This window comes from Pseudochaenichthys georgianus, chromosome 5, assembly GCF_902827115.2.
Source record: "Pseudochaenichthys georgianus chromosome 5, fPseGeo1.2, whole genome shotgun sequence".
In the NCBI taxonomy this organism is placed as follows: Eukaryota; Metazoa; Chordata; class Actinopteri; order Perciformes; family Channichthyidae; genus Pseudochaenichthys; species Pseudochaenichthys georgianus.
The window spans coordinates 21073983-21099554 of record NC_047507.1 but is presented as its reverse complement, the minus strand read 5'-3'; the positions used below and the strand labels follow the sequence as shown (position 1 = coordinate 21099554).

The 25572-nt window shown below is 42.5% G+C and overlaps 1 protein-coding gene across 1 annotated transcript; it reads left to right on the top strand.

The window, feature by feature from the left end:
* Positions 1-157: 157 nt before the first annotated feature.
* fancd2 (FA complementation group D2) lies at positions 158-25000 on the top strand. The gene is made up of 44 exons (XM_034082849.1): positions 158-263; positions 500-560; positions 895-1029; positions 1125-1192; positions 1532-1638; positions 5675-5735; positions 5912-5964; positions 6057-6135; positions 6289-6413; positions 6500-6587; positions 7314-7418; positions 7525-7625; positions 7734-7887; positions 8008-8043; positions 8365-8511; positions 8631-8765; positions 8867-8998; positions 9190-9297; positions 9936-10045; positions 10142-10196; positions 10477-10596; positions 11247-11320; positions 11411-11554; positions 11699-11799; positions 12403-12518; positions 12593-12701; positions 13046-13141; positions 13248-13339; positions 13420-13587; positions 15554-15670; positions 15960-16088; positions 16181-16299; positions 18938-19048; positions 19404-19534; positions 19620-19719; positions 20501-20623; positions 20763-20856; positions 21097-21168; positions 21328-21366; positions 21741-21815; positions 22531-22605; positions 22801-22947; positions 23028-23117; positions 24516-25000. Exons 2-44 carry the CDS (start codon positions 500-502, stop codon positions 24600-24602), a joined length of 4389 nt encoding a protein of 1462 aa, XP_033938740.1. The 5' UTR covers positions 158-263; the 3' UTR covers positions 24603-25000.
* Positions 25001-25572: the final 572 nt, after the last annotated feature.

Genomic DNA, 25572 nt, shown 5'->3' with positions numbered 1-25572 from the left:
CACTTTTAATTTAAAATATCACCAAAGATAATTCAGTCAACAGGCTAATTTATGAGGCTTTTATAAATATAATGTATACACATATTATTCTCAGACGTCTTTAGGCATTTAAAAAAAAAAATTATATTCTGTTACCCTAAACTCCATGAAGATGATCCCTAACTGCAGTTGGTGACGTTTTTAAACACATTGGCGCGTAGGTTTGTTTAGTCTTTGGGATTGTACATCAAATCGTCGTCTGTGGGATCGTCTTTCTGTTAAAAGTATGTCTCACTTTTATCATTATGAATGTTACTGACAACATGCACTTGTTAAAAAGCCAGAAAGTTAAAGCATGTCATGTTTGTTGTATAGTCTATAAATGACTGGATTAGCTAATACCCTAGCCAAAGCATAGTATTTTAATGTGAATGTATAACAACACGTTAGCTTGATTGCTACTGTGGACGCTAGCCTGGTCTAGCACATTAAACACCTCATGTCTTTTATATCTTTTCAGATGTTACGTAAAAAGAGACGCTCGACTGCGGATAAAGTAGAGGCAGCTACTACGAGCACTAGTAAGCTTTATACACAGCTGTTCACATGTTTGTGTCAGTACAGGATTTCGCATTGAAGTCCGTGAAGTACGTTCCTACTATGATATAAAAATCCCTAGATCCCGACTGTATACTCTATATTCTATTTCATTGAGAGGACAGCATCACAAGTTTATGACAGTGATCTGACAGAACCACTGCATGTTTCCACCACACTGACATGAATACACCAGCCAATAAACCATGCCCCTTATTAACTTATGGCACCTTGACACCTTTTCTAAAACATTATCTATATGGGCAGCCCAATACTGTGATACTGTTTTATTAAAGAGCGTTTCTCTTATCTTCAAAGAGGCGAAGAAGAGTCGCAGCACTGGTCGCCAACCAAAGGAACCTGCTCCAGAAGAGACCAATGAAAGTGTGTTTGGTGTCTTTCTTCGAGAGGCAGGGGTCACCTTAAAACAAGGTGGCACGTCCAATGAGATTGGTAAACACACTCTGACCAAGTTCAAAAACTAAACTAAGAACATGCCATGCCAGTAAATTAAATACATTTTTCCACTTCTGATTTTTCTGATCCAGCTGTCGACCAAGTCGTTTTCCAAAAAAGGATAAAGAAACAACTGCAGAAGAATCCCAGGTATCCTGGAGTAAGTATACACACTGGAGCTGTGTGTTTGCAGGAATCTGTTGATATATTCATGTAGTGATGAGCGGTTAAGTTGCAATACATTGTGATAGTTTAAGTAAGGCAATATAATGTAATTATTTAAATAAAATGTTAGGAAAACTTATATAAAGACCAACCAGCATATGAATGCAATCTGAGTTATGCAAACAGGAGGATTTCCATTTTGCATGTATCACAGTCCCTGTAACATTCAGCATCCGGAGAGGACACGTACACTGGTAGTGAGCATATATGTACACATATTATGAAGTATGTTTAATCTTTGCAAGTTATGTTTCGCTGCCATTTCTTTGCTCAGATTGTTCAAGAATTCACCGCTGGATTGGAGTCTCATATTGAAGAACCTGAGCGGTTTAGGAACTGCCTTCTTCCATGTGTCCCACGATTGTCTGATGGGGACTCCAGGTGACTTAAAAAGAAAACACACCTGATGCTAATAGTGTTTGTGCACGTATATCCTCCTCTGTGTGCGTAATGTGTGTGAACACAACAGAGTGGGGAAAGAAATGTCCCTGTAAGGGATTAATAAAGTATGTCTTCTTTTAAAATAGAAGCAATGTCAAGCACAACTTTCCATTAATAAAAATACAACTGGGGCGAGAATGATGATTATTTTCATTATGGATGATTCTGCTGTATTATTTTCTTGATAAATCAACCTGGTTTAAAACTCGAGGTAGAAGTTAATATTCAGTTAAATCTGATATAGAACAGGCGAAAAGCACAACATCTCTTTGTTTGAGAGGTCTAGAAACCATATTGTTCCGCAATATTGACATACAAATACATAAATGAAAAATCAGCTACAGGGTCTGTTTTTTTTCCCTCACCTACATCTTACAAGAAAAAAATCATGTTTGCGGATGACTTGCACATTGTACCACACACAGTCAGCATGCACCCTGTGTTTGGCAGGTCGCAGGTGTTCTTTTTATTCCTTGATCAATTATCCATCCATCCATCCATCTTCTCCCGCTTATCCGTGGTCGGGTCGCGGGGGTAGCAGTTCCAGCAGAGAGCCCCAAACTTTCTTTTCCCTGGCGACATCAACCAGCTCTGACTGGGGGATCCCAAGGCGCTCCCAGGCCAGCGAAGAGATATAATCCCTCCACCTGGTCCTAGGTCTACCCCTTGGTCTCTTCCCAGCTGGACGTGCCTGGAACACCTCCCTAGGGAGGCGTCCAGGTGGCATCCTAACTAGGTGCCCGAACCACCTCAACTGGCTTCTTTCGACGCGAAGGAGGAGCGGCTCAACTCCGAGTCCCTCCCTGATGACCGAACTTCTCACCTTATCTCTAAGGGAGACACCAGCCACCCGGCGGAGGAAACCCATCTCGGCCGCTTGTATCCGCGATCTCGTTCTTTCGGTCATGACCCATCCTTCATGACCATAGGTGAGGGTAGGAACGAAAATGGCCCGGTAGACAGAGAGCTTTGCCTTCCGGCTCAGCTCCCTTTTCGTCACAACGGTGCGGTAAAGCGACTGCAATACCGCTCCCGCTGCTCCGATTCTCCGGCCCATCTCACGCTCCATTGATCCCTCACTCGAGAACAAGACCCCGAGATACTTGAACTCCTTCACTTGGGGTAAGGACTCATTCCCTACTTGGAGTGGACAGTCCATCGGTTTCCTGCTGAGAACCATGGCCTCAGATTTGGAGGTGCTGATCCTCATCCCAGCCGCTTCACACTCGGTTGCGAACCGATCCAGTGAGTGCTGAAGGTCGCAGACCGATGAAGCCATCAGAACCACATCATCTGCAAAAAGCAGTGGTGCAATCCTTAGTCCACCGAACTGCAGACCCCCCCCCCCACGACTACGCCTCGAAATCCGATCCATGTATATTACAAACAGGATTGGTGACAAAGCGCAGCCCTGGTGGAGGCCAACCCTCACCGGAAATGGGTCCGACTTACTGCCGAGGACCCGGACACAGCTCTCGCTTTGGGAGTACAGAGATTGGATGGCCCTGAGTAGAGACCCCCTCACCCCATACTCCCGCAGCACCTCCCACAGTAACTCCCTGGGAACCCGGTCATACGCCTTCTCCAAGTCTACAAAACACATGTAGACCGGATAAGCGTACTCCCAGGCCCCCTCCAGGATCCTTGCGAGAGTAAAAAGCTGATCCGTCGTTCCACGACCAGGACGGAATCCGCATTGTTCCTCCTCAATCTGAGGTTCGACAATCGGCCTGACCCTCCTTTCGAGTACCTTGGAGTAAACTTTCCCGGGGAGGCTGAGTAGTGTGATGCCTCTGTAATTGGCACACACCCTCTGATCCCCCTTTTTGAAAAGGGGGACCACCACCCCGGTCTGCCACTCCTTCGGTACCGTTTCCGACTTCCACGCAACGTTGATGAGACGTGTCAACCATGACAGTCCCTCAACACCCAGAGCCTTCAGCATTTCCGGGCGGATCTCATCCACCCCCGGGGCTTTGCCACTGTGGAGTTGTTTGACGACCTCAGTGACCTCCCCCCGGGAGATTGGCGTTGATCCCCCGTCATACTCCAGCTCTGCCTCTAACATAGAGGGCGGAGTTGTCGGGTTCAGGAGTTCCTCAAAGTGTTCCTTCCAACGTCCCAACACTCCATCAGTTGAGGTCAACAACGTCCCATCCTTACTGTACACAGCTTGGATGGTTCCCTGCTTCCCCCTCCTGAGGTGTCGGACAGTTTTCCAGAACAACTTTGGTGCCGCCCGAAAGTCCTTCTCCATGTCTTCTCCGAACTTCTCCCACACCCGCTGCTTTGCCTCGGCCACGGATGAGGCTGCTGCCCTTCGGGCCTGTCGGTACCTTGCAACTGCTTCGGGAGTCCCCCGGGATAACAAATCCCTGAAGGCCTCCTTCTTCAGTCGGACGGCTTCCCTGACCACCGGTGTCCACCAGGAGGTTCGAGGGTTACCGCCCCTTGAGGCACCTAAGACCTTGAGACCACAGCTCCCCACCGCGGCTTCGGCAATAGAGGCTTTGAACACCGACCACTCTGGTTCAATGTCCCCAACCTCCACAGGAATGCCCGAAAAGCTCCGCCGGAGGTGTGAGTTGAAGGCCTCCTGAACTTGGGCCTCCTCCAGACGTTCCCAGTTCACCCGAACTACACGTTTGGGCTTACCAGGTCTATCCAGAGGCTTCCCCCGCCACTCGACCCAACTCACCACCAGATGGTGATCAGTTGACAACTCCGCCCCTCTCTTTACCCGAGTGTCCAAAACATACGGCCTCAGGTCCGATGATACGATAACGAAATCGATCATGGACCTTCTGCCTAGGGTGCTCTGGTACCACGTACACTTATGAGCATCCTTATGTTCGAACATGGTGTTTGTTATGGCCAATCCATGACTAGCACAGAAGTCCAGTAACAAACCACCACTCCGGTTCAGATCAGGGGGGCCGTTCCTCCCAATCACGCCCCTCCAAGTGTCTCCATCATTGCCCACATGTGCGTTGAAGTCTCCCAGCAAGACTAAGGAGTCCCCTTCAGGAGCCCCATACAGGACTCTTTCCAGGGTCTCCAAGAAGGCCGAATACTCTGAACTGCTGTTGGGTGCATAAGCACACACAACAGTCAGAGTTTTCCCCCCCATAACCCGCAGGCGTAGGGAGGCGACCCTCTCGTCCACTGGGGTAAACTCCAACAACGAAGCACCTAACCGGGGACTTGTGAGTATCCCCACACCCGCCCGGCACCTCACACCTTGAGCAACTCCGGAGAAGAATAGAGTCCAACCCCTATCCAGAAGTAAGGTTCCAGAGCCGACGCTGTGCGTAGAGGTGAGCCCAACCAGATCCAACTGGTACCGCTCCACCTCCCGCACAAGCTCCGGCTCCTTCCCCCCCAGAGAGGTGACGTTCCACGTCCCCAAAGCCAGCTTCTGCCGCCCGGGTCTGGTCCGTCGAGACCCTCCGCTTTCACTGCCACCCGTCTGGCAGCGCACCCGACCCCATCGATGTTTCCCGTAGGTGGTGGGCCCGCGGGACAGAGAAGCGGAGGTGTTGCCCACGTTGCCTTTTCGGGCTGGGCCCGGCCAGGCTCCGTGGCAAGCCCGGCCACCAGACGCTCGCCGACGAGTCCTCCTTCTGGGCCTGGCTCCAGAAGGGGACCCCGGGCTTCCTCCGGGCCGGGTATCCTCACTTCTTGTTTTTCCTTTCATGAGGTCTTTTGAACCAATCTTAGTCTGGCCCCTTGCCTGAGACCAATTTGCCATGGGAGACCCTACCAGGAACACAAGGTTCCAGACAACACAGCCCCCAGGTTCATCAGGGCACACAAACCTCTCTACCACGGTAAGGTGCTGGTTCTTCAGAGAGGATCAATTATCAGTTGTCTATTATTTTCTAACTTATCAATAAGCTAACCTTACAGCCTAAAGCAAACCTGTGTCAGTAGTCTGACTGTATGATGTGAAGACATGTTTTCTTCTGTGTTGCAGTTGTGCCAGCTCATTTCAGGAAAGTCTGCTCCGCATGCTGCTGGGGATTGAAATCCTGCAGGTCAGATTTCCTGCATATATTCTGTCAAAGACAACTGCATCGCTCTTTCACAAAAGAAGTCAAACCGCAGGATGAAATCAAACAGTTATTTTTCGGCACACAAATGCAAAATGTGTTGAGAAAAATGTACAGTATTTCTTCCACAAATCCTTAATCTGATTTTCTTTTTCATGTAGACCCCTATCATCAACACATTGATCGAGAAAATCCCTGAATTCATGCTTGATGGGTTAGTATTTTAACGAGTTTACTTAACATTATTTCACCATGTTATACACTTCGCCTGTTTTTCTAAATGTCTCCTTGTTCTGTCTTTCTCAGAGCTGGAGATGGAGGGCTCAGTATTCCTCACATAATAATTAACCAGCTTAAATGGCTCGACCGAGTTGTGGACAGCAAGGTAGTCATTTCTGTGACGATAGGTTGCATGTGCTGTAGTCATAACAGTTTCTGCTCCTCTGTTCCATTAGACCTGTAATCATGTATCTCTTCTTCAGTCATCACTCATTTCTAGACGCTGATGTGTTTATTTCTGCCTCCCTGTCATGTGCAGGAGTTGGCGGTGAAGCTCATGGAGCTGGTGTCAGTCGCACCTGTGGAGGTCCAGCGTGACATCATCACTAGTCTGCCAGAGATACTGGATGACACCCAGCACAACGATATAGCCAGACAGCTCAAGTGGGTTCTGTCAGTCTGGATTGCAGATCCTGTGGTTGTTGTTCAGAGTGATATTACTAACTGCTACTTTCATCTCTTCTGTGTAGCTCTTTACTCCAGGAGAACACTCAGCTGACTGTTCCCATCCTGGACGCCCTCTCCAGTCTGAACCTTAGTGCCTCATTACTTACTGAGGTACTACAAACACACACCCATACACAGACACAGAATAGTACTGTCACCATTTTAGACTTTTGACTTTGATACAATACCTTGGAAAATACTGAATACCCTTTTGAATACCTCAGGAAAGAGTTGCAGATCACAGCATTCTTTTTTTAAAGATTAACATACAAGGCTATAACATGGCAACCACACATACTTTTGTTTAGTAACAGATGACAGCAGAATGTATAAAGTAAACATGAACAACTTTCAATTCACACTTTATTTCAGACTGATAACAGGGTTCATGCCAGTAAGGAAAAGTGAGAAAATAAAACATATGAGATAAAGCCACAGCCCAAAAAGCATTCTTATTGAGGCTATCTTGCTCGTGTTTAACTGATCCTAGCAAGAGCAGCTTTGGTAAAAGGCTCTATATTATTGTTCTCTGTCTCGTCCAAGTTACACATACAATTATACATTTGATGTTTTAGGATGGCCTCACACAAAGAAACACCAAAAGGTAGTTATTGTATCACTGTATCGCACTATGAGCCACTGCTTACTTTCAAACTGTCCAATGCTTGCTAGTGCAGAAAGTAAGTTGAGAAACATTTGCAAATATCTATAATCAATATGTATCGAGAAATATATATTTTTGAAGGCACTTGCCTACACCCTGTATCACAGTTATATTGGATGAATTATTAAAGTTCATTTCACCAAGCTGTTACACGTCACTGTTTGCCCTCTCAGGTCCGTGGAGCCGTCATGGCCACTCTGGCAGCCGTGCAGCTGGAGGACCTTCCTGTGGTGGTGAAGTTCATCCTGCACTCTGTCTCAGCCTCTGATGCCTATGAGGTCAGAGCTCAGAGTCCTGTCCACAGCATTTAGAAAACACCACATGGTCGTTTTTAAAGTCATATATTCTGAAAATCAACGTGCCATGTGTTCTTACCTTGCGTAGGTGGTGTGTAGTCTTCGTAAAAAGCTGGAGTTGGAGCAGTGTGTTCTCCCTCCGGTGCTGCAGGCCTCCCAGAGCCGCATGAAGAGCAAAGGATCCGCAGTGTAAGACAACACAGATCCCCACTCAAAACTATGATCAGTTTATTTTGTCAGGAACAAATTGGTAGTAGGTTTTTGATCTTTCATCACTTCCATCTGTTTTCGGAGCAGGTCCTCCTCCACAGCAGTAGGCCGCAGCAGCAGCAGCAGCAGCAGCAGCAGCAGCAGCGGCAGCAGCAGCAGCCAGGACAGCGTTGCCTTGGTGTTGGACGGCATCAAGTCAGCGGTGCGATTCCAGAAAAGGATTTCTGAGGCTTGGCTCAAGGTGGGAAATGAATCCGTATTTTAGCCCCCTTATTTTGATTGATTAGTAAATGCTCATTCAGCCTTCTCAATTCAATTTGAGAGTTGCTTACTTAACTTTTACTGTGGTGTTTTTCATCAGGCAATAGAGTCTGTGGATGAAGCTGAGGACCATAAGGTGGGTGTGTTCTCCTCAGATCAGGGTATTGAGTTGGTTTGTTTAAAAATAAAGCCTTGGATTCTATTCTGTGCGGACACAAGGCTAATATATGAACTAACACAAAATAATTTTTTTTTGAAAATAGTTGTTATTTTATAATTATTATAAAATATAAAAAGTTATCATGCTGTGCACTAAATATCTTGAAAACCAGTCACAAAGTCTGGACCCCATAGACATGTTGACAACTTTATTTGTATGTGTCACATTTACACTATATGCTCCTGTGGGAGTATGTATCCCTGTATCTCTCCCTTAAAAAGTGCTCTGCCATGTCAGGTGATAGATGTGCTGGTGCTGTTCATCCTCCACTCCACCAACGCCAACCAGAGCCGGCGGGGGGCTGAGCGGCTGGTGAAGCTGAAGGTGAGGGGGGGGCTGATCCAGGAGGCCCTGCTCCAGAGGACCTTCAGAGATTACGCTCAGGTGGGTCCGTCTGCAGAGGGTCTAGATGAAATATACACAGAAGCACTGTGCACTTATACTGCTGTAGTCAACATTTGTATTTAAATAACATGTTGTATTAATTAATGATGATTCTGTAGGTGATGCGAGGGTATTTCCCCTCCATCCTGGCTCTGGCTCAGGGTCTGCTGCGCTCCCCTGACCCCTGTGTGGTGCCCTTTGGAGGACACATGTACCGTCACTCATTCACTGCTTTTGACTCTTACTGCCAACAGGTGGGTTTAGGATTAGTTTTAAGGAATGTATACAAGCCTGTTTGTCAGTTGTGTTATGTGTAATAAGTCATTTTAATTTCTTCCTGTATTATGTTTGCTAGGAGGTGGTGGGCTCTTTAGTGACCCATGTGTGCAGTGGTGTGGGGGGGGAGGTGGACATGGCTCTGGAGCTGCTCTGCGGCCTTGTTACAGAGAAGCCTTCAGAAATGTCCCTGTACGCTGTTTTTGTCAAGGTAAGAGAGTGACTCGTATATCTGCTGTTGGAGCCGCTTACCAAATCACACTGAAACACATGTATGAATGAAATATAAGCAACATGAATGTATGAACAGCTTGTAGCTAGCAGATATATCCTGAATATAACGTTTAGTATCTTACCATTACGTCTGGTTTAGTTTTGAACTGAGCGCACTCTTTGATGCAGGGAATCTTGGACTACATGGACAACCTGACTCCTCAGCAGATCCGCAGGCTCTTCCACCTCCTGAGCACTCTGGCCTTCGGGCAGCAGCAGCAGGGATCTCTCATCCAGGTGCACTCCCACAAGACCGTTCAGGCTTTTTCATATTTTCTGCTCTTATCGTAACAGAGTTACTATACACCAAAACAATAGTAAGCAGTGAAAGATATAAAAGTAAAACTAAAAAGAAAAATTGCCTTTTAAGAAAAACTACACAAAAAATGGATTGCGTGGTTACAAAAAACTTAGAAAATTTAAACCAAAATGAAGGTAAAATAATTTCAATTTTAGTTTTTTTGAATCCCTTAAGAAATCATACATTTTTATGAACACTGAACAACAAAAATGTAACTCACTTCACATTTCTGGAAATGGCGCTATGTCGCTATTGCTTTCCAACTAATGCCTGTTGTTTTCAACATAAAGTTTAGTCTTTTAGAATCAAACAAGAACATGATAGTGGTAGATCAAATGCCATTCAACTAAGCAGTCAGGTCCTGTCTAATGTTAACATTGTGTTCTTCTGATTGTGGTAGGGAGATAATTCTAGTTGACTCCCAAATCAAAGGATTTTATCATGGCCATTTCTATATATTTTTTCAAAAAAGGGTTTGTATGTTTATGTAGATACAGTACTTGTGAGACGGTATAACTATCACTAACAAAAGCAAACTAAAGCTTCTAATAACTGTAATAACTTCTCCCCTCAGGACGACATGCACATAGTGATCCGCAAACAGCTCTCCAGCACTGTGCCCAAGTACAAGCGTATCGGCATCATTGGTGCTGTCATGATTATAGGCAGCATGGGGGCCGTCAGGTAAGGGGTGGTGGTACTCACCAACATAAGCAGATGTTTCCTTGTTCCTTACTTCACTTAATCCTTCCATGCCTCTCTCTGCCTCCGATTCCCCAGACCTAAAGTGAAGGAGTCCCAGAATGGGTTGTTGCCTCAGGAGACACTCAGACAGGTACACATGAAGCATTAGAGCAATCAGAAAGAACAATGTATGTGTTGCAGTTATGATGTTCTTAGTAACTCATCTTGTGCTGTGACCTCCCTGTGTCAGAGGTCAAGCAACAACATGATGGTTATATCTCCTTCAAAGCCATAAAAAGGCTCATCATTGTCAGCTGATGAGGAGTATTCTCTCCACTTTTGTTACACCTGCCCACAGAGCTGAGTGATTGTACCTGCAGGTGTCTGGTCTGATGATATCCCCATGTGTGTGTGTGTGTCTCTTGTCTCAGGTGGCAGCCTTGTTGGAGCTGGTGAAGTCCAGCAGTGAGAGCTCAGCGGAGGCTGCAGCTCTGTACTACGATGAACTGGCCAACCTGATCCTGAGCTCCATCCTAGACCCGCAGGTGCAGGTGTGTCTGAAACCAACATTTATCAAACTTCCTTTTTTTAATAGCTCCTCCCATCACTTTAGTAATGGGCTACTTTTTATGAGGGTGTCCAATCAGTGTTGATGGTACATGTTGATTTAAATTCCTAAGTGCAGAGTTCTCAGCTGTAAAATCTCTTTTGTTTCCTGTAACCGTCAGCGTCAGGCTACAGGCGTTTTCAGTTCAGAGTCCGCTGTGTATACCTTCTAAAAAACAGGACTTACTTGTTCTCTTTGCTTGTTTTGCAAACTGGCTAAGTTTATAACAGCTTAATGGCATCTGAAAAATGTGATTGCAGAAGATGTTATGGACAACGGTACATTTGACAGTCGAGCCACAATAATACGTTGACAGAATTGATAGGTGATGGTGAGAAAAATAATTGACACAGCATTTGTTTCCTGGGTAAAGACAGAATCTGAGGCTGTAGCTACATAAGCTTTGCAGGAGGATATGGCCAGTCGGGGACCCTCAATGCCCCACAATGCATCTTGGTTACATGTAGGCACTACCACCGCTTCCCCCAGCAGGAGACTCAGCTTTCTCGGCCGACACATCGACATGCATCTATCATAAGACGCTATTAAGTCATGACTTATCATTGTGGTCTTTTTATTTTCCTCCTAAAACAGGAAAAGATCGGAAAGACTGTCCTGGATGACTTCCAGGATGACTTTGTGGTGGATCTAGGGCCAGACATACTGGGGTTAGTGATGGATACCTGGCAGCATAAGCAATTACTTGTTTTAATATACTTCAACTGTCATTATTAATCTCTCCTCTCTGTGCCTCTCAGCTCTTTCCCCTTGACGCCCCATGTGATATACAACCTGGATGACGAGGAGAGTCAGGGAGGCATCGCCATCAACCTGCTGCCTCTAGTGGCCAAAGAGCTCCAGAACAAAGGAGAGCAGAAGAGTCAAACACAGAAGGCACACAAGTCAGTCACCCCACTCCCACCACCATGATATATTTATATATATATTACATTTTAGTCAGTTGTACAATTTCAGTATATGTTTGTATATCTTACAAACATGCATGTAATCAAAAAGATGTTTTCTTTCTGTATTTTGTGGGGCAGGCGAGTGTCTCCTCTATGTCTGTCTCCATTCTTTCGCCTCCTGAGACTCTGTGAGGAGAAACAGCACCAAGGAGACCTGGAGGAGATCGACGCCCTGCTGGGTGAGGAAGTGGAAGCTACACATTTCTGGTGGACATACGACACGATAATACTTTATTAGTCAGATCAAGTCTGAAATTGACTTGCATCACAACAGCTCCATGTGTAACATCAACATAGATACATATAAAGTCACAATACATGAAAAACAAACAACAAACATTTAACATAACGGCACAATCACTGAGTGAAAACATGCTCAAAGACCCTTTAGCGTGTGTTTGCTCTGTATTTACTGTGAGGATTGACTGATGCACAAAGGATGCTTCAGTCTGACTTTATTGTATCGCAGGACCCTGTATCTCCGATTAGAAGGTAGCAGTTCATATTCGCTGTTCAGAACATGGTTTGGGTTCGAGAAGATGATGTTGGACAGCCTTATTAGGTTGTTATGATTTTTAACTGGTGGAGCAGTTTTGATTGTAAAGCTGTTGACAAACACGTCTTGTGTCAGATAGTATTGCAGTACTGTAGAATAGACAAAATCACAGATGTAAAGAACAACAGAAGAATTTCTCTGCTCGCCCCAAAAGACCAGATCAGTTTGTTCTCGTTTCAATGGCTGTCAAATCATTTCTGTGGGTTTTATATGTGCTGGAAAACAGGTTGCCCTCTGATCCTCACGGACATGGATGTGGTAGATAAAATGGAGAGCCTGTCAAAAGCTGAGAGGGAGTTCCTCTGTTCTCTGCTGTTCCACACCATCAACTGGTTCAGAGAGGTAACTGCAGGCGATTTGTTAAACACCTTTTTCAAAAGCAGGAGATATGAGACTAAAGCTGTGTTTTCTGGTAGGTCGTAAATGCATTCTGTGGACAAAAAGAAACTGAGATGAAGATGAAAGTGATGACCCGTCTGCAGAACATCACCTACCTTCAGAATCTGCTGGAGAGAGCTTTGGCAGGTGAGCTTTCATCCATCGATACAGGCCAGTATGTGCACCGTCATACAGGCCTATTTTATTATTATTTATTATTCATCTATTATTATTTTATTTTTATCTCAACTTTTTTCTTCTTTGTTTTCTTATTTTTACCATTATCATAATTGTTAACTATAAATAAATAAATGGACATTGTACAAATGCTACATTATTAAACAAATCAAATGTTAGCAAAGTTGCATTTATGTTAACTCTTGTAGGGAAAAAACACTGGGAACCTCGTATTCTATCCATTTTCTCATATGATGTGAATTGTCCTAAAGCTGTTTAAATAATCTACTTTTATTTTTAAATGTGTGCCTCAGGAACACCTGGTTACGTTCCACCTGTTGCCAACTTCGATGGAGAAAGCCCAGATGGGGTGATACTCAGTCCTGCTCCTCCTGTGAAGACTAAGAAGGGTAGCCAGGCCCAACCGAATATATTTGACTTCATGTTAATAAAACAAAATAGTCAGAATTAAAGAATACATTCTTGCATAAATGTCTAACTCCCATATGTTTTTAGATGGTACAGCAAAGAAGAGGAAGGCTCCTAGGAAGAATTCCTCAGAGAGCAGCTCTCAGCTTGAGGAGACTGAAGCAGACAAAACTCAGCAGGTAATCTTTTAACTCTTGTATTAATACTTTGTATTTATTTAAGCCAATCTAAAAAGGTGATTCTCCTTCTCTTGTCGAAGGAGCAACCAGAGAAGGAGAAAGAGAAGGAGAAGGAGAAGGAGGTGCGGCCGGGGGTCAGCCTGGTGTCCTACAGGCAGTTCTTCAGGGAGCTGGACATGGAGGTGCTGAGCGTGCTGCAGTGTGGCCTGCTGTCCCGCTCTCTGCTGGACTCTGAGCTCCACACCAAGGTAAACGGAGCAATTACATTTTTGTTTAGATTATTTTGAAATCCCTGGAAACCAATATTTCTAGAGCATATTATTCATCCCGGAGAAAATGTTCTTGTGGGATTGTCTAAAAATACAAGAATAAGAATTCACATCAGAGCAATACATACAAAGTATATGTGAAGTAATACTTACACCAGTGCAAAATAGAATAGCAATAATATTAAGGTCATTCTCGTAAAATAGGAAACTTAATTATTTTTTACTACAGCCTAATATAGATGTAAACAAGAAAATAAATATATAGCGTAAAGTAATGAATACTAACACCAGTGCCTAATAGAATACAGTGTAAAGTTAGTTACATTTAGCTTGATAAGTAAACAAAAAGTACGATTGCACATGACATTAAAATGAATATTGTACCCAAGTGTTATTACCACAAAAGAGAGGCAGACCAGGTAGTTACAGGGGTAGGGTAGTTTAAGTCAGGGTACACCAGCTGTGTTTCCAAACAGAGAAAGAAACAAATGTGAAATGTAATAATAATAATAATAGATTTAATTTGTTAGCGCTTTTACAGGTGCTCAAAGACGCTTTACAGATATAGTGAAGATAAAATAAAATAAAGGAACAACAAATAAATATATCACACATTAAAAGCCAGATTGAAGAGGTGAGTTTTTTGAAGGTGTGAGGTCAGTGCAGTCTCTGATGTGTTGGGGGAGTGAGTTCCAGAGGGAGGGGCCAGCGAAGGAGAAGGCTCTGTCCCCCCAGGTCCGGTGATTGATGTGGGTGGGGATGGATAGGAGGTTGGCTTCTGATGAGCGGAGGCAGCGGGAAGGGGCGTGGTGGTGCAGCAGGTCTGTGAGGTAGGGGGGGGCCTGATGGTTGAGGGCTTTGTGAGTAATGAGGAGGACTTTGAAGTTGATTCTTTGACGGACGGAGAGCCAGTGGAGGTTCTGGAGGACGGGAGTAATGTGGTCTCGGGAGCGGGTGTGGGTGAGGAGGCGGGCAGCAGAGTTCTGGATATGTTGGAGTTTATTGAGGAGGTTGGATGGAATGCCGTAGAGGATGCTATTGCAGTAGTCGTGAAGTGATGAATGCATGAATCAGGGTTTCAGCAGCAGAGGAGGAGAGTGATGGGCGGAGACGGGCAATGTTTTTGAGGTGGAAAAAGGCGGTCCTGGTGATGTGATTTATGTGGTGGTTGAATTTGAGCTGACTGTCGAAGATGACTCCGAGGTTGCGGATGTGAGGGGGGGGAGATAGAGTGTGGCTGCCAATGGTGAAGTTGAAATTCTGGATAGCTTTGGTACGAGATGGGGGGCCGATGATGATGATGTCTGATTTGGCACTGTTCAGTTGGAGATAGTTTGTTTGCATCCATGCTTTTATTTCTGAGACAGTTGGTGAGAGTGGAGTGTGTTGTGGGGGTGATGGTTTTTGTTGAGATATAAAGTTGGATGTCATCGGCGTAGCAGTGAAATTGAAGGTTGTGGCGACAAATTATTTTGCCAAGGGGGAGCATGTAGAGGATGAAGAGGAGGGGGCCAAGCATCGAACCCTGGGGGACACCTTGGGACAGAGGAGCAGTGTCGGAGGTGCAGTTGTTGATAAACTGATGTCTGTCGGTGAGGTAGGATTTCAGCCAGGAGAGTGCAGTGTCGGTGATGTTGAGTGATGATTCGAGGAGGGACAGCAGGATGGCGTGGTTGATGGTGTCGAATGCTGCGGTGAGGTCGAGGAGGATGAGGATGTTAAGATTGCCGGAGTCAGAGGAGAGGAGGAGGTCGTTTGTGATTTTCAGAAGAGCTGTTTCGGTGCTGTGTTTTGATCGGAAACCGGATTGAAATGGCTCAAAGAGATCATTGTAATGATGATCATTGAAATGTAGACAGTTATATCAATGTCTTTGCTATTGCTGAAACGTGTGCACCACATAGATGAAAACACACATCTCCTCTGCTATTCTTACATCCCTAAGGTGCAGCAGGAGGTTCTGCTGGGTCCCGCTGAGCTGGTGTTCCTATTGGAGGATATGCTGCGCAAACTGGAGTTCAGTCTGACAGCTGCCCCTGCCAAGAGGACCCCGTTCTTCAAGGTACAAAGAGAGGCTAACATATACAGTGATGAATGTAAATCAGAGAATGAAAATGTGAGGATGGGCTGGGCGTATAAATGTTCAACAGTGTCTTGGGAACAACAGTTTGCAAAATGAATTATTGTATTCTGAGATGTTTCTTTAAAGGCAACTATAATGAAGACATTTTCTGAGTTCTCTCCCTAGTTGAAGAAGCTTTGCACGTCAATGACATTTAGTAATAGCTGTGTTGAACTGTAACAACCAGGCTTATAAGAGCTGAAACTTAATTGCAATTTTTCTTTTGCAGGCAAAGACGGATAAGAGCGTGGGCTTCTCCCATCTACAACAGAGGAGCTCCAAGGACATCGCTTCCTACTGCGTCCAGCTGCTGCCCACCCTCTGCTCCCACCTGGAGAACTGCCACAACCATTTCCAGGTACAAACACAATCTGTATGTATGAATGAAGACCTTCCAGTTTTCTATCAAATGTTTTCAGGTTTGTATAAAATTGGTGCATTTCTTCCCAGACACTGCTGTCTGAGAACAACGGTGTGGTGGACGGACCTGCCACGGATGTTCAGGAGTACCACCTGATGTCTGCTGGTTACCAGCTGCTCCTTCAGATCCTGAACACCACCTTCAGCTGGTGAGGAGGACCACCAGCACCACTCACTTTTATCTTTTTACTTGATCAAATTGTCACAAAGTCTGGCTTCTGTTTAGTTTTGCCTCTTTAATGCAAGGGTGCCCACACCTTTTCAGCTTGGGAGCTATTTTTAAAATGACCAAGCCCAAAAGATCTACCTAGACTAGAGGGCCGCCCCTGCCCAATCTGTGTCGCGATTCAAGGGAGACCTGCAGCAATTAGGTTCCACATGAAACATAAAACAACATAGAGGATATCATACAGCATATTTAAAAGCTTCATTTACATACTTATCAACATTTACAAATACCCATAGTTTCAAAGAGCATTTCACTTAGACTTGCTTTAAAAACATTCAGAGGAATACAATTGCTCAGTTTCAATTTTAGCTGTAGAATGTTCCAAGCAAGTGGCGCTGCGCACATAAAAGCTGTCTTACCTAAGACAGTCCTTGCTCTTGGCACATCTAACAATACTACATCATGCGATCTCAGACAATAGCTTCAGATGAGGAGGTGAGTAAGGATGGGTGAGAACAAAAAAAATATTCTTCTATCTTTTTTTTATTCGGAAGAAAGTCACATGCGCCTTTTTGGAACTAAGATTTTATCTCGTAAACTAAGAAAAAGGGCGTATATGATAAAAATAGGAAAAAGGCTTTACATTTTATGAGTTCAAAAGTAACAGTAATCAATTTTTATAATAACAATATTATATGAATATATCCTTATATCATATTAGTTCATTGAATGTAATTATTTAAAAAAACAAAACATTAATAACCATTTTGCCAAATAGTTAATTATTTAGCCATTGTGATCATATCAAATATCAATATCACATTAGTTCACTGAATAACAATACATTACATTAAACCTGGCCTAATAACTGTTTTGCAAATCAAAAACTACTTTAGAACATTGGGAATGTCAAATATAGCAATATAATTATATTCGACAACAGCATATTTCATGCAGATCATGTACGTTTCAGATTGATTTGAAAGGACATATAGCCTACTCTGCCTGAATGACTTGCAAAGACTGGTAGAAGTCCACATAGGAGTGAGGGATACTCCCATTTGTGTGAGTACGTCTTTCTTTTTCACAGCAGTGATCCCAGGAGGGCCTGTGTGCATCTTCTTTGGTTCAATTGCATGAGCACCTCTGGTCTCCTGCTTTCCAACTTGCAGTTTGGTCGGACAGCTCATATTTGAACTGAATCCTTTTCGGATCCTCTTTTGTGTAGCGCAGCCATTTCATTTTCTGCCAACGAACTGTTTGTCCCTCTGTGTCTTTGGTTCTGTTTCGGACCGTGTGTTGTAGGGCTGTGCAATTAATCGTATTTTAATCTCGATTACGATTTTGGCTTGCAACGAGGTCCACAGTTTCCCCACAGCAAGACCCTCCGCCTCCCCCCTGTTGAAAGTTCACGAGCGTGCCCCCTCGACTTCATCCACCACATCACAGTCATCAATTAAGGACGCGCTTTACAGTGCAACGGCCTATTCAAGCAGCTCGCAAGTACACAAAGATATAACACATGCCATCACATTCTACATAGCTAAAGACATGTGCCCAGTTAGCACGGTTAGCAACCAGGGGTTTAAGCAACTGGCTAACACTATGGACAAGCGTTAAGCGATGCCATCTCGGCATCATTTCACCAGATCTGCACTGCCGAATGACAAATGCCGTGGGGAAGTTAAAAAACATGTGGCTTCAGCTGAATACTTTGCAGTTGAGTTATACTTAAAGTTCAGGGTAATCAACTGTTAAAAAGATACTGTTCAAATTATTATTATTATTTTTTTTAAAGTTCAATAAATGGATGTTTTCAAAGTCAATGAATAATCGTATTTAATAATCGTGATATCAATATTGACTAAAATAATCGTGATTATGATTTTTGCCATAATTGAGCAGCTCTAGTGTGTTGTGAGAAGGACTTGAAATCCTATGCTTGAAATGGAGATGGGCAAGGTGTTGACTGCATGGAGACACATGGCACTCAAACCAGCATTCCTTTTCTGCCCACCACATGTGTCAGAGTACAGCACCACATGCTCAGTACCTGAAAGAGTTGACAGATACTGGAACATGCATGTGCTGATCTCTGATGAGTTGAATTCTCTGTTGAAGATGGATCTGTAGAAACTAAGTTTCCTTGTCACTCAGCATTGACTTTGAATCCTGGATTATTTCATTCTCTTCATCAAGCTCTTCTGCATCTTGAAATAAGCTTAGTAACACTTCTTCAGCAGTGAAAAGCTTTCTTCTCATGATTGACCTAGCTTGCTTACGTCCTTTTGCTTACGTCCTTTTGGCCCCAAATAGTTCAGTGTGTTCTGTGTTAGGTCTTTTGGTTTTTGATTAATAACTCTGGATTGGTTTACAATTCATATGCAACCTTTTGGCAGTATAAAGAGCTCATCGAGAGCTTTCATTTGATATATATAACTCTTTTCCCTCTGCTTCTCACCCCTCGATAGGCTAACTTAAAAAAAATTAAAATGAAAAGAATATTATTATTTTTTTTTCATTTTTTTTCAATGCCATGCGATCTACCCACACTACCTTTGCGATCGACGTATTGGGCACCCCTGCTTTAATGTGTCTGTTAATGTTTTATTTTTCAGGTCTGGATTCAGCCAGCCAGGACAGCGGAGCTTACTGAAGAAGGCTCTGGGGGTTTTGGCCGAACGACTAAAAGAGGAAAGTGCTGAGTTCACCCTGGAGCAGCTTGTAAAGTGAGTGATAAAGCTTAGGGGCAGAAGTGTAACTACTGTCAATAAACCTTTTTTTTTTTTTTTTTAAATCTACCGATCTAGTTGTTTATAAAATTCAACGACTTTGGTGGCCTCAAAAGTGAAGTAAATGCAGTATCCTTTTTGCTCAAAATGCCAAAAAAACAGCACAACTCTCCAAATAACTGAATAAAAAAACACTCAATACAAAAGTGATAACGGTATTTTTAATTGCCATGGGCCTAGCAAAGAAGAATGGACATTTGCACTGGTTCCAAATAACAACGTAATATCAGAATTATCTAATAAGTTCAAGTATGATGCTTTTAAATTGTGTTTTTTGTCTCTCTCTGTTTAGACACAGCTTTAAGTACCTGATGAACTTCGACAGCACAATGCCAAATCTCAGCACAGCCCTGATCCTCTCCCAGCTTCTGTCCACTGTGTCAGAGAGGGGGGGGGACCCTGCTGCCTACAGAGAGCAGACCGGTCAGTCGTGACATGTTGCCTCACTAAATCCAATTGATCAGCTATCCAATGGGCTGTGATGATAATGTTGGATTTTTCTACCCAGCCTCCCTTGCCAAACGTTTCCTGGGCCAAAACTGGGTGACGGCCAGCGGAGAGAAGGAGCGAGGGATCAAATTCAATGAAGCATTACATACAGTCCTAAAGTGGGTGTGCTTGTCAGAAATGGCCATCTTGGTCCAAGAAAAACTTGATTGCAAAATGGATGAAAAGCAGACATGATTCCTGAATGCCTTGCTGACACATTGGCAATGGAAATCAGTTTATCAGACATATATTGCTGTGTATGATAGACAATAAGTTAAAAAAAAGTACAGAAATGTCTCAGATATATTGGTAATTATTTAGAAATCCTGTTGCCATTACATAGTTTGACCACCAAAGAGACGCGATTCGTGGTATGTTCCACTGTGACATGTTTCTTAACTAAGATCAGCATTTTTTTATAGGTCTCAGATATCCACATTGGTTACAGTCTTAGAGTTCCAGTATGGGTCGGACTAGCTTTATTACTCATCTGCACAAAGTCAATAAAGTAAACATAGTTTCCCCAAGGATTTAATGGATTTCTATCGGGAGCATCATCTCTAAAGAACCGTACAAACATATGTATGTTTCTAAATAAGTCTATTGTATGTTTGTGTCCAATGCAAACCAGTGCAGTGCTGTAGAAGCAAACAAAAAAGCATAAAGTGCCCACCCAGCTGTCCATCATATCCACACCAGCACTTTAGGGAAATTATGGTAACTCATAAAGTTGGTATTTTTAAAGCATTTCTCTAAATAAGAGCCTAGTGCAAGCACGTTTATAAAGTGCACAGTTTCTTGTAAACAGTTTTTATCATCAAATATGCGATTTTTATAATTGTGAACAAGCATCTTAATGTTCTTAACTGTGATATCTTTGATCTTTTCTACTCTCTGTAGAATGTACATGGCGCATGTTGACGATGTTCTGAAGGCAGTGGAGGAAATAGCTGGAGAGGGAATCCCTGAGCTCATCAAAGCTGCGAAAGACGAGAGCTCTGCCTCATGGCCCACTCTCAACAGGTAGACCCTCATCACCATCAGTTCATTGTATTCGATATTTGATTAGTTGACTTGTTAGTGATTATTGTAAAGTAGCTTGGATTGCAGTTAGATTGTAATTTATCCTGTTCATTTTTCATTGTTTTTTCTTCTACTTCAGGCAGACTTTCTTGGTGTATTACAAGGTGATGATGACCGAGCTGGAAAAGGCCATCAGGAAGATTCCTGCCTGCAAAGTCAGTGACAGCTCTGAGGTCAGCCACTGGGGGTCGCACTGCACAATGAGCTCTCAAGCATACACGCACTTTATATACAGTTGCTATTTACCTTAGAACTGAATATAATCAGAACCACAAAATACTAATACATCTGTCTTGTCAACATTTATACTTAATTATTCTCTTAAGTGAGACTATGCATTGTGTGTGTGTGTGTGTGTGTGTGTGTGTGTGTGTTTTAACGATAACAATATGTAACCCATGTTCTCCTTCAAGGCTCAGAGCGAGAAGCTGCTGACATGGAACCTGGCTGTCAGAGATTTTCACATCCTGGTTAACCTAGGGAAGGTCTGTTGGCATCATCTAATGGCTGTGAACCTCATCTATTTCCAGCATTAGCTTTATATTTGTTGTAATACTTTTCATTGAATCATGGCTTTTATCCAATACAATATGTTTATTCAGTTTGGTTAATCTGCTCACATGTCTTCCTAACTCTTCTTACAGGTGTTTGATTCCAGGCCGGTGCTCATCGTGTGCCTGAAGGTGAGTTAGCTGTGTGCGCTGAAAAATATATCACATTCATGTGAAACTGCTATGAATGGAATGTCTGCAATGGAAATGGAAACTGAGCAATTTGGTGCCACTAAATGTTTTTAAAGCTCGGTTGGATGCTACTCAATCGGAAGCTGTTGGTACCTGCTCATGTGGATAGTTATTGTAAATTGTAAACCATGTAATGATGCTGTAAGATGTCCTTTTTGTTGTTCTGTTTATGTTTTTATGTTTCATGTGCAACATACTTGAGCAGGTCTCCCTTGAAAAAGAGATCAATGATCTCAATGGGATACACCTGGGTAAATAAAGGTTTGAAATGAAATGAAATGAATTTGTATTAACTGATTATAATGTTTTTGTAGTATGGCCGCCTTTTCCTGGAGTCTTTCCTGAGGCTTGGAATGCCACTTCTTGATAACAGCTTCAAAAGGCACATGGTACGCATGACAAGTAGTATATGCCTTATTAAGGTGAAATTGTGCATAAATATTGCCTTAAAAAACTGTGAAAGTGATTTTAAGTAATTTACTTTGATGTCATTAACTTCTGCAAACAACACACAACTGCAGCATTCCTGACTTAAGTGAGTTTGCCCTGATCCTGATTTAATGCAAGCCAAATAGTTTTAATATATTATATTAAAATACAAATACTAAGACACAAAGCAAAACAAATGTATATACATACACAGGATTTCCATGCTTCTCCCTGAACAAGTTGATTATTTTATAATATAAGTGCATGTTTTCTTCTTATGTGTCATACAAAAAGAGCTGCAACAAGTAGTTAATTGTCAGAAAAATAATCACAAAACTTTCTATAATCGATGAACCATTAACTTAACCTCTTAAATTCCTACCATTTTCTATATTCAACTGAATAGCTCTTAGCTTTGGACTGACAAAACAAGGGATTTCAATACATCATCTTGGGCTTAAGAACTGATCTGCACATGTTTTATTATTATTTTATTTTATAGATGAAATGATAATCCATAATGAGAATAATCATTGGTTTCAGCCTTGATTCAAACATGGGTTGGCACTAGAGCATGGCTAAGCTCAGAAATAAACATTCTGTGTTGTGAAAAACCCATGCCAAATGAAGTGTTGCCAGTGGGATGAATGTGTGATTCATGTTTTCCTTTTGAAGGAGGATGTCCAGGGCCTGCTGAAAACCTTTCAGCTCAGCACCCGGCAGCTGCATCACATGTGTGGACACTCTAAGGTAGCTACAGAACACACTGTCTCTAGCCTCTTCATTTCTAACTCTTTAACTGGACATATCTCTGAATGTACTGATGCCAAATTTACCAATCTTTGAGGACAACATATTCCTTTTGTATTAAAGTGACAGCCTGTGCATGTAACTCCTTTGGTGTTCTTTAACTAAGTAGTATTGTCATTATGTGTTGCTGCTCAGATGAACCAGGATACAAGCCTGACCAATCACGTACCAGCCTTAAAGAAGAGCCTGGAGCTGTTTGTTTACAGAGTGAAGGCCATGCTGACGCTCAACAACTGTCAGGAGGCATTTTGGATTGGCAACCTGAAAAATCGAAACCTGAAGGTACAACATTTGAATTTTTATTATTTTTCTCTCTTAAATGTATTAAAGTAAATTGCCTAAAGCAACACTATATTCTGCAGGGTGAAGAGATTCTTTCTCAGCGGTCCCAAGGAAGTGAGGATGAGGACGAAGAAGAGCAACCGCTGCCCAAGGAGCAGTCAGAGGATGAGGTACCTGCCATTTCCAGGCTTTCCATTCACATCTGATACAGAAAGGGGATTGTCTCCCTAATTTTGAGAAATAAAAGAGAAATAAAATGTTTTATTCTTTAACATTTGATGTAAAAACTACAGAGAACACAGGTGTAAATTACAAAGGTATTTTTTTGTTGCATTATTTATATTATAATTAGTATTCACAGTGGTGTGTTTCAAAACAGCCTGGAGGGAATTTTGGAGATTAGAGCCATAGAATAGGATCAGAGAGTTTACCTTAAACAAATGAATACAACCTTTTAATAAACCCGAACAATAGATGTAAATAAAAACCCAGTTAAAATAAAGTGTAAGTAAGCGTAAAGTGGCTGAAAGGATTAGCAGGCGTGGGGACCATAATACAGGTTTTATTTGAAGGGATAAGCAGCACACAGTCATAATACAGTCAGTTATATAAGCTAGCCAAACAACAGGCTCCACTGCTGCTGAGTCGGTCATTACTTTGTGAAGGAGAACTCATACAGGTCAGTAAACAGGCAGTTGAAAGAAGGCTGATAAGATAAATTGTTGGAGCTTTAAGCAAGCTTGTGACTAGGAAACATTTGATATGATGTCAGTTCTAAGACGCTGTGTTATGTAGTTTCTCTCTAACGCTGCTATATGCAAGCAGGTATTGAGTACTGAGGTATGGCACTGCCAAACAGCAAGTCTATTGCTTGACCGGTTCTCTAAATATGTGAAGGCAGGTCATACATATGGACAGACTGAGACTCTGCACAATACAGGAAAACAATGTTGTTGTTACAGGCCAAAATGCACTACATCATCACTTATAGATCCCCTGCCATACACCAGCCAAGTGGTAAGCTGATCAGAAACGGTTCTTGAGAAGATGCAAAGGACATGCATATACACAGTGGCGGTTCTAGACCAATTTTACTGCGGGGGCCCGGTTGGGGCCAGTTATTTCATGAGAGGGGCACAATAAAAGACAAAGACAGTATAAAGTAATTGTGTAAAATAAACATAAAATACAGTAATTGGTATGTGTTTTTGTAAAGGTATTTGTTTTAATAAATGTAAGTTACAATTTAATTAAAAAACATAAACATTTTCTTTTATATAAGGTAATGAACAGTTTAATCTCCACTGTACATCCGGGTCTCTGATTTGATTTATCTATAATAGATCGTAATATTGTTACCTATTTTTTGGAGGGGGGCCACAGGGGGGGTCCCTGGTCAGTGTTACGGGGGTACTGGCCCCTGGTCAGTGTTACGGGGGTACTGGCCCCTGTTGCCCCCCCCCTAGAACCGCCCCTGCATATACATGTTCACTTAAATACAGACGGGCATACAGGGAGACTCCCTGCTTGAAATGTTTGCCAAATGTTTCTCATGTGCTTTCTGACAGGCCCAGGAGATGGACTCTGAGGAAAGTACGAAGGTCCACAGAACGGAAGATGTGGATCAAGATGATATTACAGATGACTCTGACTAACAGAGCAATCAACTGTTGGTTTTTATTTCAAAGTTTGGCATGAAACTTCCATTTATCAACCAACTTTTGAAGTTTCAAAGGCCAGTTCTAGTGCCTTTTTACATAAACACTTTCTAAAGTATGTAAAACTGTTACTCAATGGGCAATGTGCAGGTTAAAGACCAATAATGTCAATATAAAATCACAATTCATGTGTTTTTACTAAAGTAGTTACGACAGTGTTAGGCAACATACAAAAACATTGCTTTGTGAGTTGCATTGATGTGCATTTGCCGTTTTTCGTTTTATGCCTAATAATTAGGTGTTTTCCTATTAGATAGGGTTCTTGAAAATTGTTTGATTCTAATTGTTTGCTGACAAAATAAAATACAGATTGTTGTAAAAGTGTTTCTGTCTGTTATGCCTTTAAGTATTAAATCTATTTCTAATGCTAAAACATCTAGAATCTGTTGTATATCATTGTGTGTGTGTTTTTTTCCCTTTTTTTATAACTACATTTTCACTGAATAAAACACTGACATTGTTCCTGGATTATCCCATAAAGAGGCTCAGCATTGATAAACTCAAATTATAATGAAAGGCCATATGTCTTGCACTCATTTGTGCACATGTAAAAACAAGGTTTTTGTGACGATTTAGACTTTTTGAACACCAAAGCCAGGATTTACAAAAACAAACGTAACAGTAGAATATACCATATTATATAGAATCTTTTACCCAGATATTTGAAACAAAGAAAATATATTACAGAAAAATATTTAGCTCAAGTAGTCTTTACACAACAAGCTTTTAAGGAGTATCCGTTCTGCCTTCAGTATCCTGGTTAATATTTGTAGAAGAGATTGCTTTCACAGTTTAATAATGTTGAGAATGTTCGGCAGGAAAAACAAAAATACAACATATAACATAATTCTTAATGTGGATATTCTGTTTGTATAACCTTAAATCCCAAATGCAGCTGGCAGTACTC